This window comes from Mobula birostris, chromosome 24 (assembly GCF_030028105.1).
Source record: "Mobula birostris isolate sMobBir1 chromosome 24, sMobBir1.hap1, whole genome shotgun sequence".
NCBI lineage: Eukaryota > Metazoa > Chordata > Chondrichthyes > Myliobatiformes > Myliobatidae > Mobula > Mobula birostris.
In genome coordinates, this window is record NC_092393.1 from 5,988,951 (window position 1) to 6,008,421 (window position 19,471).

Sequence of the window (19,471 nt, forward strand, 5' to 3'; positions counted from 1 at the left end):
TCAAGGCAAACAGTGAGATGGGGCCAGGTATATACTTGTGCAGCCCTGGTCCCACTATAGCTTGCAGCGTCCACCATCTTTTAAACCAAAAGAAACTGAAATTCACTTGAAAGATAAAGAAATTAAAATCTAAGCTAATTGCAAAGGTCTGCAAGCTGCATTCTGTAAATTTCTACAATGTATGTTACTCTAAATGCAGATTCACCAATGTCTTGTACAACTACAACATATGCTCCTACCTCCTATTCTCAGTGCCCTGACTGACGAGGGTCAAACCCCACCTTCCCCACCCAGTCTACCTGCGGCACCGCTTTCAGCAAACTATGTATTTATATTCCTAGGCCCATCTATTCTCCACACTCTGCCGGGCACTATCATTCACTGTACATATCCCTACCCAATTTGACTTTCCAAAAGAGATCAGCTCACAATTATCGAAATTGAAAGCCATTTGCCAATCCTTGCCTCGCTTACCAAAATGATCAAGGTCCCCTTTTAATTTCTGATAACTTTCTTCATTGTGCACCTTTAGTATAATCTGCAAACTTACTAACCATGCCTTTTACATTATCCAAATTGTTTTATAAATATCAAAGGGCTCAGTGCCAATTGCTGTGGGATAGCACTAGTCACAGGCCTTCAGTCCAAGAAACAACCTTCCATCATCACCCTCCACTTCTTACCAAAGATCTATGAATCCAGTTAGCTAACTCTCCTTGATTTTCATGCAATCTAACCTTTGCACTAGCCAACCATAAAGGACCTTGTTGAAGGTCGTGCTAAAGTTCGAGTGGAGCAGTACAGTACAAACCCAAGAGATTAACGTCTCCCGAAACCAAGCTACGTCAGGCATTTGTTTAACCGGATCATGATTGCCAAAGTTAGTTGTTTCCACTGATTTTTTCTGAAGTGGAATTCAAGGGCAGGAATCTCAAACAGTGGTGATAAGGGTTGCTTTAATTTTCTCCTTTCTATTTCACCCTGCAGGCAACAAAGTCAGTGTAGAGTTGGTGAGGTGATATCCCAGATGGCAAAATTGTTCTCCATTTCACCGAATATCCTTTTATTTACAAAAAAGATAACTGTTAAGAAACAGAAAGTTTTATTTTGTGGAAAACATTCAGAGGTTGGGTTACTTATTGAATATACAATGTAACAGGAGGGTTAGATACCTGGTGCAAACAGAAAGGATCTATTCCTCATAGTAATCCTGGTTGAGACCTACAATCTGATATATATTCTCAGAGATCTTCCTGGATCTATAATCTATTTGATTATTCATGGTGCATTTATACGGGCACACTACTGATGAGTAATACTCTATATTGCACGTAAAAGTATATTTTCAAAAATATTACTTGCTACGGTTCAAGCAATATGCTTGATTTTGCAAAAGGTGAAGTTGTATTTATATACCCAGTCTTACTTGCTGAGAAGGAGGTGATGATCATTATGGGTTGTGATGCCAGGTTACTGCCGATGCTTGTTAGCTAAATATTATTATTAATATTAGTTAAATAATAAGAGGCTCTTCCCTCTTTTTCAGTCCTGACGAAGAACCTTGGCCTGAATCATCAACCGTTTATTTCTCTCCATAGATGCTGCCTGGCCCACTGAGTTTCTCCAGCATTTTGAAGGTGACACTCAGGACTTCCAGAATCTGCAGAATTTCTTGCTTAGCACTATTTCTTTTCTGTGAGAGGAAATTGCTTCCACATCTCCTCTGTCAAATTCAATTACCAATTTGAAGACATGAGAAAGCCAACAAAACCTAAATACAATATTGTCCAACTCCCCAAGTCAAACGTAACCTGTTTCGAATTTAATACTGGACAACAATGGACCTGAACAGAACACAGTTCCCATTGTGGCAGGTGAGTGACTTCACTGAAGCAAGCACTCTATATCTACAACTTTATGCTTACATAATGAATTAAATTATTTTATTGCTGAAGCTAGAGAGTGTTCAAAGGAGATTCACAACAATTATTGAATGGCTTGTCATATGAAGAGTGTTTGATGGCTCTGAGCCTGTTCTCACAGGAATTCAGAAAAATGAGGAGTGACATTGAAATCTATTGAACGGTGAAAGGCCTTGATAGAGTGGATGCGGAGAGGATGTTTTCTATGTTGTAAGAGTCTAAGACCAGAGGACACAGGCTCAGAATAGAGGGCCATTTTGCAGAAAGGAAAGGATATTGTAGATGATTAAGCTGTTGAAAAATAGTTCACGATAGAGAGCTTTAGAATCCGAGAATATTGGGACATAATCTGAGGATCTTGGCCAGTACCAGTCTTTTTGAAGGCATATTTGCTGAAGCTGTTCAAAAGGATTTAAGTTAAATGTTAAACATAGTACAAGTAGTATGTTGGCTAAGGTATTGATACACACTTAGAAGCATGATATTACACTTACCATTGAAATATGATATAAAAAGGGACTGAACTAGAAGGGACTGCTGGGGCACCTAGGGGCGACTCAAGTAGCAGCAAAATTCTCAATGGATAGGATTAAATATTCTCGTTTCAGCCTGATACAGCTAAAAAGCACAACTGCTTCCGAGGTCAGTACAGTCAACAATGTCTAGTTCACTTAAACTAACTATTGCTGCTTAAAACAGATGGAAACAATATTGATTGTGGACAGATGCGTCCTCATAGGATTCCGCGCAGGAAGCATGGCTGCAGATCAGGGATACAAGTGCGCTTAAGGAAACGGGGTTTTAAACTCCCAATACCGACTATCGTGCTGGCGAACGTGCAGTCTCTGGTGAATAAATCGATTATCTCAGAGCCAGGGTGCTGAATCAGAGGGACATTAGGACTGCGAGTGTCCTATGATTTACAGAATCCTGGTTAACCCCTTCCGTACCAGATGCAGCGATTCAGATCAACGGGTTTACTATACATGGTCAGGAGAGATCTATAGAGTCTCTCAAAAGCAGAGGTGGAGGAGTATGCCTCATGATCAACTCTTCTTGCTGCACAAATATATCAGTGCTGTCCCAGTTCTGCTCACCAGACCTGGAATATCTAGCAGTAAAGTGCCGTCCTTTTTATCTACCACGGGAGTTCTCTGGGGTCATTTTGGTTGCAGTTTACATTCTACCTCAGGCCAGTGTCAGTCAGGCTTTAGATGATCTGAGCAATGGAATCAACATGCACTAAACAGTGCACTCTAACGCCTTCACCATCGTTTTGGGAGATTTTAACCAGGCCAGTCTGAAAAAAAATCACTAAGTAATTACCATCAACAGATCACTTGCAATACCAGAGGAAACAACACACTGGACAATGGCTACACCACCATCAAGAATGCCTACCGCGCTATTCCACGCCCTCACTTCGGGAAGTCTGATCACCAGCTGTACTTCTACTCCCTGAGTATAGGCAGAGACTGAAGACTGCAGCACCAATGGTGAGGACCAAGGTTTGGACAAGGGAAGCACAGGAGCACCTACAGGACTGCTTTGAATTGGTGGACTGGACTGTATTCAGGGATTCATCTTCAAATCTGGATGAGTATGCTGCAGTTGTTACTGACGTCATTCAAACCTATATGGATGAGTGTGTGCCTACAAAGACTTACTGTACATTCCCAAACCGAAAGCTGTGGGTGAACCAGGAGGTATGTCATGTGCTGAAGGCCGGATCTGTGACATTCAAGTCTGGTCACTCAGGCCTGTACCACTAAACCAGGTATGATTTGCAGAGGGCTATTTCAAGGGTGAAAAGACTACTTCAAACGAGATTGGAGGCGGCATCAGGTGCACAACAACTCTGGCAGGGTTTGCAAGACATTACTTCCTACAAAGCGAAACCAATAGCATGAATGGCAGTGATGCTTCACTACCAGATGAACTCAACACCTTCTATGCCCGCTTTGAAAGGGAGAATATAACTACAGCTTTGAAGATCCCTGCTGCACCTGATGACCCTGTGATCTCTGTCTTAGAGGCCGATGTTAGACTGTCTTTAAAGAGAGTGAACCCTCGCAAGGCAGAAGGTCCGATGGAGTACATGGTAAGGCTCTGAAAACCTGTGCCAACCAACTGCCAGGAGAATTCAAGGACATTTTCAACCTCTCACTGCCACGGGCAAAAGTTCCCACTTGGTTTAAAAAGACAACAATTATACCGATGCGTAAGAAGAATAATGTGAGCTGCCTTAATGACTATCACCCAGTAGCACTCACACCTACAGTGATGAAATGGATTGAGAGATTGATCATGACTAGACTGAAATCCTGCCTCAGCAAGGACATGGACACTCTGTAATTTGCCCATCACCACAATATGTCAACGGCAGATGCAATCTCAATGGCTCTTCACACAGCTTTAGACCACCTGGACAACACAAACACCAATGTCAGGATGCCGTTCATCGACTATAGCTCAGCATTTAATACTATCATTCCCACAATCCTGATTGAGAAGTTGCAGAACCTGGGCCTCTGTACCTCCCTCTGCAATTGGATCCTCAACTTCCAAACCAGAAGACCCCCCTCCCCATCATCCTCAACAGGTGCCCCCAGGGCTGTGTGCTGAGCCCACTGCTGTACACTGTCCACAGCCAAACACCCGACTGATCACCGTGTCAGGTTTGTTGATGGCATGACAGTGAGGTGGTCAACAGAGGAAGTGAAATAGCTCGAGGTTTGATGCCAGGCAAATATCCTCTTCCTCAGTCTCAACAAGACAAGGAGATGTTATCAATATCAGGAGAACTCGCACTATTTACACCACTCTTTACATCAGCGGAACAGCGGTGGAAACTGCGAGCAGTTTTAAACTCCTGGAAGTGCACATTTTTCATAACCTCTCATGGTCTCAGAACACATCCTACTCAGGAAAGCTCACCACCAATGCCTCTATTTTCTGAGGAGACTAGAGCTGAACTTTGCACATCTATACTCACATCCTTCTACAGATGTACAGCAGAGAGCATCCAAACATGCTGTTCAGACACCACACCGCGGCAGACAGGAAGGCTCCACAACAACTAGTCAAAACTGCCCAACGCACCACTGGCATCAAGGACGTATATACAGAAAGGTGCTGGAAAACAGCCAGTAACATCGTGAGGAATCCTACTCACCCCACTCATGGTCTGTCCGTCCCATTCCCATTGGGGAGGAGGCTACGTAGCATTCACGCCAAGACCACCAGACTCAAAAACCGCTGGCTTTCCTAAGCAACAAGGCTGATCTACACCTCCACCCAGTAACCCACCCCTCCACACCCCCCATTAACAACCTTACAGTATTTAACTTGTACAGACACTTTGACAGCTCACAAAGAGTTAAAACGTCACTCTGAGCTGTTCAGGCTTTTAACCAATATTTCACAAAATTTAATTCCACCATAACATAACACCATACGTGGATGTGGAGGTTGGCAATAGATTGGTTACCTGATTTTTGAACAGCACAAATGACCTTCTTCTGACATAAATGTTCTGTGATTCATTCTCCATCACATGGACAGGCTTGTTAATACAGGTCCTATTTGTTTCTAGAACTAGGCTGGAGGGAAGTGTAGAGAGATCAGGAAAAAGGAAATGGAGAGTTTGTGGGATGGTGGGTAGAGATATGGAAAAAGTAAAGATTAGAACAGTGGAATATTTTTCTAACATTTGTCTTTCACTGCACTTTGCCACAAAACGCAAATTTCACATCATACAAGTCAGTGATAATAAATCAGGCCACACACATCAAAGTTGCTGGTGAACGCAGCAGGCCAGGCAGCGTCTACAGGGAGAGGTACCGTCAATGTTTCGGGCCGAGACCCTTCATCAGGACTAACTGAAAATTGCTGGTGAACGCAGCAGGCCAGGCAGCGTCTACAGGGAGAGGTACCGTCAATGTTTCGGGCCGAGACCCTTCGTCAGGACTAACTGAAAATTGCTGGTGAATGCAGCAGGCCAGGCAGCGTCTACAGGGAGAGGTACCGTCAATGTTTCGGGCCGAGACCCTTCGTCAGGACTAACTGAAAGTTGCTGGTGAACGCAGCAGGCCAGGTAGCGTCTCCAGGGAGAAGTACTGTTGACGAGACCCTTCGTCAGGACTAACTGAAGGAAGAGTTAGTAAGAGATTTGAAAGTGGGAGGGGGAGGGGGAGATCCAAAATGATAGGAGAAGACAGGAGGGGGAGAGATGGAGCCAAGAGCTGGACAGTTGATTGGCAAAAGGGATATGAGAGGATCATGGGACAGGAGGCCCAGGGAGAAAGAAAAGGGGGAGGGGGAAAAACCAGCGGATGGGCAAGGGGTATAGTCAGAGGGACAGAGGGAGAAAAATGAGAGAGAGAGAGAGAGAGAGAGAGAATGTGTGCATATAAATAAATAACGGATGGGGTACGAGGGGGAGGTGGGGCATTAACAGAAGTTAGAGAAGTCAATATTCATGCCATCAGGTTGGAGGCTACCCTGACTGGGAGATCATTTCGCTGAACACCTACGCTCTGTCCACCAGAGAAAGCAGGATCTCCCAGTGGCCACACATTTTAATTCCACATCCCATTCCCATTCTGCATGTCTATCCACGGCCTCCTCTACTGTCAAGATGAAGCCACACTCAGGTTGGAGGAACAACACTTTATTTTCCATCTGGGTAGCCTCCAACCTGATGGCATGAACATTGACTTCTCAAATTTCTGCTAATGCCCCACCTCCCCCTCGTACCTCATCCGTTATTTATTTTTATACACACATTCTTTCTCTCACTCTCCTTTTTCTCCCTCTGTCCCTCTGACTATGCTCCTTGCCAATCCTCTGGGTTTTCCTCCCTCCCCTTTTCTTTCTCCCTAGGCCTCCCGTCCATCCCATGATCCTCTCATATCCCTTTTGCCAATCTCCTGTCCAGCCCTTGGCTCCATCTCTCCCCCTCCTGTCTTCTATCATTTCGGATCTCCCCCTCCCCCTCCCACTTTCAAATCTCTTACTAACTCTTCCTTCAGTTAGTCCTGACGAAGGGTCTCGGCCCGAAACGTCGACTGTACCTCTTCCTAGAGATGCTGCCTGGCCTGCTGCATTCACCAGCAACTTTTATGTGTGTTGCTTGAAATTCCAGCATCTGCAGATTTCCTCGTGTTTGCGATAATAAATCAGATTCTGATTCTCAGTTAGGAAGCCAACAAAGAGAGAAAATGCTGAGGGTCACAGATTGTAAAGAAATGCAAAGCAAAATACACAGGATCATATAAGGAAACATATACAATATACTGCAGAACTGCTGACACCAAGGCTACCCTACAGAAATGGAACAAACATGACTCATTAATTTATAACCTACTGCCTCAGATAAATATTTTCTCCAGGTAGTGACTGCAAATGCAAGTTTATTGAAAGTAAATTTATTATCAAAATAGATATATATCACCAATATACAACCCGAAGATTCATTTTCTTCCAGGCATACTCAATAAATTGGTAACAGAAGAATGACCATAATGGAATCAATGTAAAACCACACCAACTTGGGCGTTCAACCAGTATGCAAAAGACAACAAACTGCAAATACAAAAACTGTATGAAAATCTCCAATTCACAAGTATGCTGACATCCCAAAGATCAAACTTCATAACATTCAAAAATCACTCAACTTCTGCAATCAGTTTATTAATTCTATGAAACTAGACCTGAAAATATCAGTAAATTAATAATAGAGAAATATATAGCTCATTATGTTTCCTCCGCATAGATTATATGCGGACATATTTCTCCGTATCGGACATGGAACTGGAGCTTTCGAAGGAAGTTTTGCTCTGCTCGATCTACCTACCCCCGCTCCTGATCGTTTAGCAGTGGTAGGGGTTTCCTGCATCTGTCCAACTCTCCTACATGGGAGTCACCAGTACTGTACCCCGGCCAGAGACCAGCCCACCTCCCCAAGCCAGGTACCCTCCACAGCCCCGGCCCCGGTCCCGCCTCGCCCCGCACCATACTCACCCTTCAGGGCGCCCAGCAGCGGCTCCTTTCGGGACATGTTCGGCGGGCAGCGCAGCTGTGTCGCCCCGTCCTCAGTGCCAGCCCAGGTCCGCACACACTCGCGTCTGCCAGACCATCACTCGGAGGCGGGGCCAGGCAGCGTTTCCTTGGTGACAGGGCGGGGCGAGGGCGGGGCCGGATGACGTTCCAGGAAAGAGTGGGACCGGGGCGTGCCAGTGATGACGTCACTGAGAGGGGGGTTAGTTGTAGTCATAGTCGTATTTTATTGATCCCGAGGGAAATTGGTTTTCTTACAGTTGCCCCAACCAAGAATAGAGTATAAATATAGCAATATAAAACCATAAATAATTAAATAGTAATATGTAAATTATGCCAGGAAATAAGTCCAGGACCAGCCTATTGGCTCAGGGTGTCTGACCCTCCAAGGGAGGAGTTGTAAAGTTTGATGGCCACAGGCAGGAATGACTTCCTATGACGCCCTGTGTTGCATCTCAGTGGAATGAGTCTCTGGTGGATGGGAGAAACTGACCAAGATGGCATGCAACTTAGACAGCATCCTCTTTTTAGACACCACCGTCAGAGAGTCCAGTTCCATCCCCACAATATCACTGGCCTTAGGAATGACTTTGTTGATTCTTTTGGTGTCTGCCACCCTCAGCCTGCTGCCCCAGCACACAACAGCAAACATGATAGCACTGGCCACCACAGACTCGTAGAACATCCTCAGCATCATCCGGCAGATGTTAAAGGACCTCAGTCTCCTCAGGAAATAGAGACGGCTCTAACCCTTCTTGTAGACAGCCTCAGTGTTCTTTGACCAGTCCAGTTTATCGTATTGTTGGTGCCCCAAGCGGGGTAACCCGGCATTTCCTGGGTTAAAGTGGCCATACGAAGTGACAGGGAAAAGGTAGGGCTTCCAGTAGAGCAGGCTGGACATGACATTCGCACCATCGGCTCTTTTCATTCTAGTGTCTCCCCCCACCCTTCCCTCTAGGTCTTGACCAAGGGTCTGCGCCCAAAATGTCGACTGTGCATTCATCTCCACAGATGCTGCCTGGCCTGCTGAGTTGCTCCAGTATTTTGTGTGTTGCTTTTGATTTCTAGTATCTGCGGACTTTTTCGTGTTTATTAACTCTCAGGATCTGCTTTCAGAGTGTGGTCACTGTTCCCAAGTGGGTCAGACAGTGATAAATCTGCAGTTCCAACAAAGAGCAGTCTGACAGGGAAGAAGTAACCACACAAAATGTCGGAGAAACTCAGTCCGTCAGGCAGCATCTGCAACGGAACAAACAGTCGACGTTTCGGGCTGGGACCTTTCAGCAGGATTGTAAAGGAAGGGGGAAGAAGTCAGAATAAGAATGTGGGAGAGGGAAGGAGTACAAGCTGGAAGGTGATAGGTGAAGCCAGGTGGGTGGGGGAGGGTGATGAAGTAAGAAGCTGTGAGATGATAAGTGCAGGTGGCAAAGGGCTGGAGAAGAAGGAGAGGAGAGTGAAGCATGGGAGAAAGAGAAGAGGGCACAGCAGGTTTGGGAATGAGATGATAGGCAAGTGAGGAGAGATAAAGGCCAGAGTGGAGAAAAGAAGAAGAGAGAGGCAGAGTGGGAAATGTTACCAGAAGTTGTAAAAATCGATGTCAATGCTGTCAGAGTAGAGGCTTCCTAGACAGAATACGAGGTTCCACTTCTCCAACCTGAAAGTGGCCTCATCATGGGAGAAGAGCAAGCATGTCAGAGCGGGAGTGAGAATAAAATTGATATGGTTGGCCACCAGGGAATTCTGATTTTTGCGGATGGAGTGGAGGTACGCACCAAGTGGTTCCCCAATCTACATTGGGTCTCACCAATGTAGACGAGGCTGCACTGGGAGCACTACATACAGTGAACAAATCCAACAGATTCACATGTCAAGTGTTGTTTCATCTGGAAGGACAGTTTTGGGACCCTCAATGGAGGTGAGTAGGCAGGTGTAGCACTTCTGCCACTTGCCAGGGGGAAATTAATGGGGAGGGAATCATAGAGGGATTGATCCCTCCATGTGGAAGGCAGATAGTGTGAGGGAGGTCAAGGTATGTTTACTAGTAGGGTCCCGTTGAAAATGGTGGAAACTGCGGAGAATGGCGTGCTGAAAGTGATGGCTCATGGGTGGTAGGTGAGGACAATAGAACTCTATCCCTATAAGGTGGCGGGAAGCTGGGGTGAGCACAGGAAATGGAGGAGATGTGTGTAAGGGCATCAATGGTAGAGGAAGGGCAACCCTATTCTTGAAGGAGGAGGACATCTCTGATGAAATGGGAAGGAAAGCCTCATTCTGAGAACAGATAAGGCGGAGACAAAGGAACTGAAAAAGGGAATGGCAGTTTTACAGGAGGCAGGGTAGGAAGAGCTAAAGTCGGGATAGCTGTGGGAATCAGTGGGTTCATAAGATACATCAGTAGGCAGTTTCTCTCCAGTGATGGAGACAGAAAGATGGAGAAAGGGAAGAGAGGTATCAGAAAAGGGCCACGTGAACTTAAAGGCAGGGTGGAAGTTGGAAGCAAAGTTGATGAAATTGACAAGCTCAGCATGAAGCAGCACCAATGCAGTCATCAATGTAGCTCGGAAAGAGTTGGGGAGTATTATCAGGGAAGGCTTGGCACATGGACTGTTCACATAGCCAATGAAAAGAAAAGCGAGCTGAGGCCTGTGTGGGTGCCCATGGCTACTTCTTGAGTTTGGGGAGAGTGGGATGAGCCAAAAGAGAAATTGTTGAGGGTGAGAACCAGTTCCACCAGACAGGAGAAGGTTAAGATGTTGGTGAAGATAATAATTTGCTGTGACATCCAGCTGTTCTCAAAGAATATAGGATGGAGGAGGAAACTGGAAACCACCTGTTTGCTTGATATACTCCAGGTTAGACATAGGAAAATAGTGCCACCCTTTCAAATTGATTCTCCAACCTGATGGCATGAACATTGACTTCTCTAACTTCAGCTAATGCCCCCCCCCGTACCCCATCCGTTATTTATTTTTACACACACATTCTTTCTCTCTCTCTCTCTCCTTTTTCTCCCTCTGTCCCTCTGACTATACCCCTTGCCCATCCTCTGGGTCCCCCCCCTTGTTTTTCTCCCCGAATCTCCTGTCCCATGATCCTCTCGTACCCCTTTTGCCAATCACCTGTCCAGCTCTTGGCTCCATCCCTCCCCGTCATGTCTTCTCCTATCATTTTGGATCGCCCCCTCCCCCTCCCTCTTTCAAATCTCTTACTAACTCTTCCTTCAGTTAGTCCTGACAAAGGGTCTCGGCCTGAAACGTCGACTGTACCTCTTCCTAGAGATGCTGCCTGGCCCGCTGCGTTCACCAGCAACTTTGATGTGTGTTGCTATCTTTTGGTGAAAGTGGAAAAAGGTTATAAATGTAACAGAATATATTGGTTTACAGGGGTTAGATGATGTTAAAGTCCAACATATACTGAGAAGTGGTTTCCCTCTCAGATTAGTTTAATAACAGGAATCTTTGTGACAGGATGAATGGGGGGGGAGGAATTAAATTGCACATGGGATGATGGTTTGAATCAGACTGAAATAGAAACGGGAACAGTAATGGCATAAAAGGTAGACTTCAGAGTGCCTATAAAAAGAGTTCACCACCCCCTTGGAAGTTTTCATGTTTTATTGTTTTACAACATTGAATCACAGGAGATTGCACATTCAGAGGTGTCTGCCACTGTAAAAGCAAAGGAAGCATTATTTGCTTAAAAGATTGAAGTGTATAATGCTGTTATATTTGATTTTAAGAGATTAAAAATGCGTTGTTTGAGAGCGCCGCCAGGAGAATGCTTGCTTCACGTGATAGATATACTTTAACATCAGCAGTTTCACTCCAACTATGTCGTTATTACTGTCTGCCCCTTACTTCCATTGTCCCTATCACTAATTTGCCGCAATGCCATTGGGCAATACTTGGTATCGTCCCGCTCTTGGCCAATGGGAAGAGAGCATTGCCGGGCGTGGGCGTGGCTGCCGGGTGCTGATTGACAGGTGTGACGAGCCGGGCCCGGCCGGCCGCGGCGCGATGGCGGAGCCTGGGGTCGGTGCCACGCGGGCGTTGCTGGAGGAGTCGGTGCGGGCTTTCCGCCGGGTCTATCCCGACTGCGAGCCCAGGATCGCCGTGGCAGCTCCGGGGAGAGTAAATCTAATTGGAGAGCACACGGATTATAACCAGGGGTTCGTGTTACCCATGGTGGGTCTGGGTCAAGGGAATGGAGAGCGGGAGTGGTCACAGGGAGCTGGGGGGGGGAGGGGAGGTTGAGGGGTGGGGAGGTGTGGGAACTTCTACTTTGAAAAAGGCACACTCGACAACTTCATGCCAAAGAAACAACTTTGTCTCCAACTTCCAAACGTCACGTATATACAGAGTGTTTGACAACCGGTACGGGGTCGCGGGGGCACTAAGTACACGAGGGCCACCGGTAGAACGGGAACGGAAGTAGACACCCCCCCACCCCTGATATCCTAATTAGTACTAACTTACTTTTAAAAACACTCACATTACAACACTTCCCCCTTTAAACTCCAACATCCCCAAATGTAAACTACTAGGAAATTTTAAAAGAAGTGGTGTTATTAACTTGCGTACCCCTGTAAACTTATACTAGTACCTTAGCAACAGTTTACCAGTACAAAACATCTGGAAAACGTGACAGATTCAACTTTCAATCTAACAACACAAAATAAACTGTCCTGTCAAAGATTCAGCCTGTCAGGAGGTTTACGAGTGCGCTCTGATCTGCGCATTACCCCTGATGACCCAGCAGGCACCGCTGGTGAGGGTGATTTGGGTGGATCTGGTGTTGGGGGCATGAGAGGGGTCTGTGTGTCTGCGTGAGGATGTCCATCCTCCTCAGGGGACCCCGACCCCTCTGCCAGTGTCTCACCCTCTGGCAAAGTCACTGGTGGACATGCTTCCACCGTAGTCTGACTCACAAAATGAAACTCCATGGAGCTGTCTGCCTCTGAGCCGGTATCATGACACAGGCGCGCATGGTCCTGATGTCTGCAGAACACACGCCCTTCAGTCAGCTTAACAACCTAGAAGACGGGACCACTCTGCTTAAGAATAACCCCAGGCAGCCATTGCTGATTGTTTCTCACATAGACATTGTCATCCGGTTTTAACTCCCTCTCTCGCACATGTTGATCATGTCCCTCCTTCTGCTTTTCCTGTTTTCTCTCCACTTTTGCCTTCATGTCCGGGCACAGCAGGTCCAATCTTGACTTGGGCCTACGCCCCATCAGCATCTCTGCTGGAGTGCGGGCAGTGGTAGTCTGTGGCGTGAGGCAGTATTTAAACAGGAAACGTGAAAGCCGAATGCTAAGAGAGTCCCCTGTCATCCGCTTCAGGCCTGCCTTCACTGAACAGCCCGCTCAGCCAAACCATTTGAGGCTGGGTGGAAAGGGGCTGTCCAAATGTGATGAATGCCGTTCTGCTGCATGAACTCACCGAACAGTTCACTAGTGAACGTCGGGCTATTATCAGTGACCAGAGTGTCAGGTAGCCCGTGGACTGCAAACACTTGCCTGAGTTTGTCTATGGTTGAGGGGGCTGTGATGTTGCTCATGATGTGAGCTTCGATCCGTTTAGAATGCGCATCTACCATGACAAGAAACATCTGCCCCATAAAAGGGCCAGCAAAGTCCAAATGTAGCCGAGACCAGGGGTGGTCTGGCCACTCCCATGGGTGCAAGGGAGCTGGTGGTGGCATATTCTGATTAGTCTGACATGGTGTGCGTGATATTACCTTGTTCTCCAGATCCTCATCCATTCCTGGCCACCAAACATAGGATCTCGCAAGGCTTTTCATTCGAGACACTCCTGGGTGAGCCTCATGAATTTCCTCCACAATCTGTGAACAGCCAGGGGAAGGCACGATGACCCTCGTCCCCCAGAAAATGCAGCCATCCTGCAGACTGAGTTCTGTCTTGCATTTGATATAAGGCCTGAGTTCCTCTCTTTCCACGACTCTGGGCCAACCTTGTAAAAGAGAAGTCTTGACTTGGGACAGGACTGGGCCCCTCTTTGTCCACTGCCTGATCTAGGTCGCCTTTACAGGTGTCTCTGACAGCCTCTCCAATGAAAACACAGTCTCTGGAGGTACATATGTAGTAACTGGTGTCTCGGGTAAAGGTAGTCGACTCAGTGCATTAGCATTTGCATTATTCCCACCCGCTCTGTACGCTATAGTGTACTGGTAGGCTGACAAGGTAAGAGCCCAACGCTGTATCCTGGCTGAGGCTGGTGGTGAGATGTATCTAGTCTCACTGAACAGGCTCATCAGTGGTTTGTGGTCCGTATAAATTGTAAATGCACGTCCATAAAGGTACTGATGAAAGCGTTTGACCGCAAAAATAATTGCCAGACCTTCTTTGTCTAGCTGTGAATATCCCCTCTCTGCAGCTGTCAAGGTACGTGAAGCAAAACCAATAGGCTTCTCTGAATGGTCCTCCATTACATGTGAGAGAACTGCCCCGACTCAATAGGGCGAGGCATTGCATGCAAGGGAGATCTCCTTGTCTGGGTCATAGTGAACAAGCAGCTTCGCTGAGTGGAGGAGTTCTTTCACTTCCTTGAAGGCTTTCTCCTGCTCTTCACCCCACTGCCACTTAGTGTCATTGTGAAGCAGCTTATACAGTGGGGTCAAAACCCTTGACAGGTCAGGAAGAAGCTTGCCATAATAATTCACTATGCCCAAAAATGATCTGAGTTCTGTGACAATCTTAGGGCTTGGGGCCTCCTTAATAGCTCTCACTTTGTCCTCCACAGGGCAAAGCCCCTCAGCTGTGATCGTGTGTCCCAGGTAAGTCACACTCTGTGCCAGGAACACACATTGTCCGCGTTTCAACCACAGCCCTGCGTCTGAGAGCCTCTTCAGCACCCATTCTAAATTAGCCAGATGCTCCACCTCCGTAGCCCCCGTGATCAAAATATCATCAAGATACACTGCTACGTGCGGAATCCCCTGCAGCAGTGTCCATTGTCCTTTGGAAAAATGGCAGGGCTGGACGCCCCTCCAAACACCAGGCGATTGTACTTGAATAATCCCCTGTGCGTATTAATTGTGATGTACTCCTTTGAATCCTTGTCGAGCAGCAGCTGTTGGTAGGCATGGCTCATGTCCAGCTTTGTCAACAGCTTACCCCCCCCCCGACAGGGTCGCAAACAGGTCATCCACCCGTGGCAATGGGTACTCCTCCAGCCTAGAGACCTGATTCACCGTAAGTTTATAATCCCCACATATCCTCACCGTTTTGGCTGCCTTCAAAACTGGAACATTGGGAGCCGCCCACCTTGAAAACTGGATGGGCTCAATAATGCCCAGCCTCTGTAAATGTTCCAGCTCCTCTTCGACTTTGCCTTTGAGCAACGACCTGGGTTTAAAAAAACGTGTAGCTTCAGGGTCGACATGGAGTTTCACTGTCACTCCCTTCAGTGTTCCCAGCTCGCCCCTGTACTGCTGCAGAATGTCCTCCGTCGTGTGTGCGTACTTAATTTCACGCCAGTTTAGCCGGATTTTGTGAAGCCAATTGCAACCCAAAAGACTGGGTCCCCTGCCCTTAGCTATCACTAGCCTGGCTTCAGACTTCTGACCCCCGGCTGAAATGTCTACATATAACACCCCTAAATGAGGTATGGGCTGCCCCGTATAGGTCATAAGTTTGAGCTTTGATGGTCTAATGGGAGGCAGGTTGGACCCCCGTGTCCTCCTGTAGGTCTCCTCATTAATGACCGATGCAGTACCCCTGAATCAATCTCAAACTTAATGTCCTTTCCCCTGACACTGACTGTGGCATAATATGGTTCAGGTGGTTCCTCATCTGTTTCCACTCCAAACATGCTGTAGGCACACGCTGCCTCTTCATCTGCTTCTTCTAGATGGTATGTGGCTGCCTGAGCCTGTTGAGCTTTCCCCTGCTCAAGCTTAATCTTACCCTTTTAACTTCTGCACTTTTTAGCTAAATGTCTCTTTTTGCTACAAGCATGGCAGACGGTGTCTTTGAATTTGCAATTATTTGCATAGTGCATCCCTCCACACTGGAAACATTCCACCCGCTTTGCCTGTTTACCAGTCTCCCTCCTGACTTGGTGCACTGCCGCTGACTGCGACCCGATATCCTTGACATTATTAGCAGCCATCTCCATGCCTTGGGCAATCCCTAAGGCTTTCTTGAAAGTCAACGGTGGAGTTTCCCCTAACAGGCGGCGTTGTATGTCGGCATTATTAATGTCGCATACCAATCGATTACGGAGCATGTCTTAACAACACCACTCCGAAATCACAATGCTCCAACAGCTGCCGAAGCTCAGCCACAAAATTAGCCACAGACTGACCTGGCTTCCTGAAACATAGTCATAGTCATACTTTATTGATCCCGAGGGAAACTGATTTTCGTTACAGTTGCCCCAACCAAGAATAGAGTATAAATATAGCAAAATAAAACCATAAATAATTAAATAGTAATATGTAAATTATGCTAGGAAATAAGTCCAGGACCAGCCTGTTGGCTCAGGGTGTCTGACCCTCCAAGGGAGGAGTTGTAAAGTTTGGTGGCCACAGGCAGGAATGACTTCCTATGACGCTCTGTGCTGCATCTCGGTGGAATGTGTCTCTGGCTGAATGTACTCCTGTGCCCAACCAGTACATTATGTAGTGGATGGTAGACATTATCCAAGATGGCATGCAACTTGGACAGCATCCGCTTTTCAGACACCACAGTCAGAGAGTCCAGTTCCATCCCCACAACATCATTGGCCTTACAAATGAGTTTGTTGATTCTGTTGGTGTTTGCTACCCTCAGCCTGCTGCCCCAGCACACAACAGCAAACATGATCGCAGTGGCCACCACAGACTCGTAGAACATCCTCAGCATCATCTGACAGATGTTAAAGGACCTCAGTCTGTGAAACTTGCACAGTTGGACAATCACAGAAGGTTTTGGATTTATAGCAAGAGGATTCGAGTACAGGAGCAGGGAGGTACTACTGCAGTTGTACAAGGCCTTGGTCAGACCGCACCTAGAGTATTGTGTGCAGTTTTGGTCCCCTAATCTGAGGAAAGACATCCTTGCCATAGAGGGAGTACAAAGAAGGTTCACCAGATTGATTCCTGGGATGGCAGGACTTTCATATGATGAAAGACTGGATGAACTAGGCTTATACTCTTTGGAATTTAGAAGATTGAAGGGGGATCTGATTGAAATGTATGAAATCCTAAAGGGATTGGACAGGCTAGATGTAGGAAGATTGTTCCCGATGTTGGGGAAGTCCAGAACGAGGGGTAACAGTTTGAGGATAAAGGGGAAGCCTTTTAGGACCAAGATTAGGAAAAACTTCTTCACACAGAGAGTGGTGAATCTGTGGAATTCTCTGCCACAGGAAACAGTTGAGGCCAGTTCATTGGCTATATTTAAGAGGGAGTTAGATATAGCCCTTGTGGCTAAAGGGATCAGGGGGTATGGAGGGAAGGCAGGTACAGGGTTCTGAGTTGGATGATCAGCCATGATCATACTGAATAGCGGTGCAGGCTCAAAGGGCCGAATGGCCTACTCCTGCACCTATTTTCTATGTTTCTATGTTTCCTGAAATGGTTCCCCACGATTTTCGCTAGTTCGTCAAATGGAACTTCCCCCCGTTTCCGCGGTGCGGCTAAATTCCTTATTAACTTGTAAGTCTTTGCCTCACACACACTCAGGAGAATAGAGCGCTTCTTAGCCTCCTCCGTAATTCCATTAGCACAGAAAAAGTGTCCCAACCTTTCCTCATACTCCGGCCAGTCCTCATTTCCTTCCAGAAATTCACAGATAGTTCCAAATGTAGCCATACTGAACGCGAAAGCTCCTGTTCGAAAAATGTGCCGATACCTTCACAAAACCAGTTCACCTCATTGCCAAAAATATGTGGTAACTTCTACTTTGAAAAAGGCACACTCAACAACTTCATGCCAAAGAAACAACTTTATCTCAAACTTTAAAATGTTACGTATATACAGAAGGTTTCACAACCCGTACGGCATGGCGGGAATACTATGTCCACGAGGGCCACCGGAAGAACAGAAATGGAAGTAGACCCCCCCCCCCCCACCGATATCCTAATTAGTATTAACTTACTTTTAATTACAGTCACATTACAACAGGAGGGGAGGGAAGTGGGAGGGAGGGAGTTGGCGGGGAGGGAAGTGGGGGGCAGGGAGCTGGCGGGGAGGGAAGTGGGAGGGAGTTGGGGAGGGAAGTGGGAGGGAGGGAGTTGGCAGGGAGGGAAGTGGGAGGGAGGAAGTTGGGGAGGGAAGTGGGAGGGAGGGAGTTGGAGGGAAGTGGGAGGGAGGGAGTTGGAGGGAAGTGGGAGGGAGGGAGTTGGGGAGGGAAGTGGGAGGGAGTGAGTTGGCGGGGAGGGAAGTGGGAGGGAGGAAGTTGGGGAGGGAAGTGGGAGGGAGGGAGTTGGGGAGGGAAGTGGGAGGGAGGGAGTTGGGGAGGGAAGTGGGGGGCAGGGAGCTGGCGGGGAGGGAAGTGGGAGGGAGGGAGTTGGAGGGAAGTGGGAGGGAGTGAGTTGGCGGGGAGGGAAGTGGGAGGGAGGAAGTTGGGGAGGGAAGTGGGAGGGAAGGAGTTGGGGAGGGGAGTGGGAGGGAGGGAGTTGGCAGGTCGATGGGGGAGGGGGAGAGGAGGGGAAGGGAAGCGGTTAGGGTTGAGGGTGAAGGGGCAGGGTTGAAGGGAGAGGGGTTGAGGGGAGAAGAGGAGCAGGGAGTGGAGGCAAAGGAGATGAGGGGAGTTGTATGAACGGGAGGGGCGAAGGGGTAGGGGGTGAGCGGAGTGATTGAAGGGGTAAGGCAAGGGGTGGTGGAGGAAGGGCATGGGGAGAGGGAGAGGGAATGGGGTGAAAGGGGAGTTTGGAGGGTGAGAGGAGGGGAGATGGGGGCAGAGTGGTGGGGTGAGGGAGAGGATGTGGGATGAAGGGGTGACAGAGGAGTGGTGGTGATAGGATAGAGGGCTGGAGAGAGGGCTAGGCTGTGGGGATGGTGTTGGAGGGATGGAGTGAGGGTAAGCAGGTGAGAGTTTGATGGAGGAGGGTGAGGGAGGGACAAACCTGGGGAGGAGTTGTATGAAGCGATGGGGAGGGGTGGACAGTTGGGGAAAGGGGCTGGGTGTGGGGAAATGGAGGGTGGAGTAGGGGGTGGGCTGTGAGGGGGTTGGAGTGTGTGGGAGAGGGGAGGAGGGAAGCTGTGGTGGGGAGGGGGGAGATGGAGAAGGGGGGAGTGTGGAGAAGGGTGTAAGGTGCAGGGATGGGGACAAGGGAGGTGAGGGTGGGGTATGGTGGGAGAGGAAGGAGCTAGAAGGGAGAGGGGAGGGATGAAGGTGTGGGGAGTGGAGGAGAGGTGGGGATGTTCATGGGAAGGGCTGGGCAGGTGGGAGGGTAGGGATGTGTACGGATGGGGTGTAGGAAAATATAGCAGGAGGAGGAGGGGTGAGGATGAGAAAAGGGTGGGGAAGGTGGGTGTTT

General features: G+C 47.8%; 2 protein-coding genes across 3 annotated transcripts in view; one reads left to right on the forward strand and one right to left on the reverse strand.

Annotated features, from left to right (window-relative positions):
* Positions 1–8,053, reverse strand: part of LOC140187244 (uncharacterized) — a 191,070-nt gene extending 183,017 nt beyond the window's left edge. Inside the window, exon 1 of the mRNA XM_072242361.1 lies at positions 7,947–8,053. Within this exon, the coding sequence (XP_072098462.1) occupies positions 7,947–7,983 (37 nt within the window). The 5' untranslated portion in view covers positions 7,984–8,053. The remainder of the gene's footprint in view (positions 1–7,946) is intronic.
* Positions 8,054–11,969: 3,916 nt separating this feature from the next.
* Positions 11,970–19,471, forward strand: part of galk1 (galactokinase 1) — a 47,528-nt gene continuing 40,026 nt past the window's right edge. The window contains exon 1 of one of the 2 annotated variants that reach the window (XM_072242742.1): positions 11,970–12,166. In XM_072242742.1, the coding sequence (XP_072098843.1) occupies positions 11,999–12,166 (168 nt within the window). In that variant the 5' untranslated portion in view covers positions 11,970–11,998. The remainder of the gene's footprint in view (positions 12,167–19,471) is intronic. The other variant, XM_072242743.1, reaches the window with a different exon arrangement.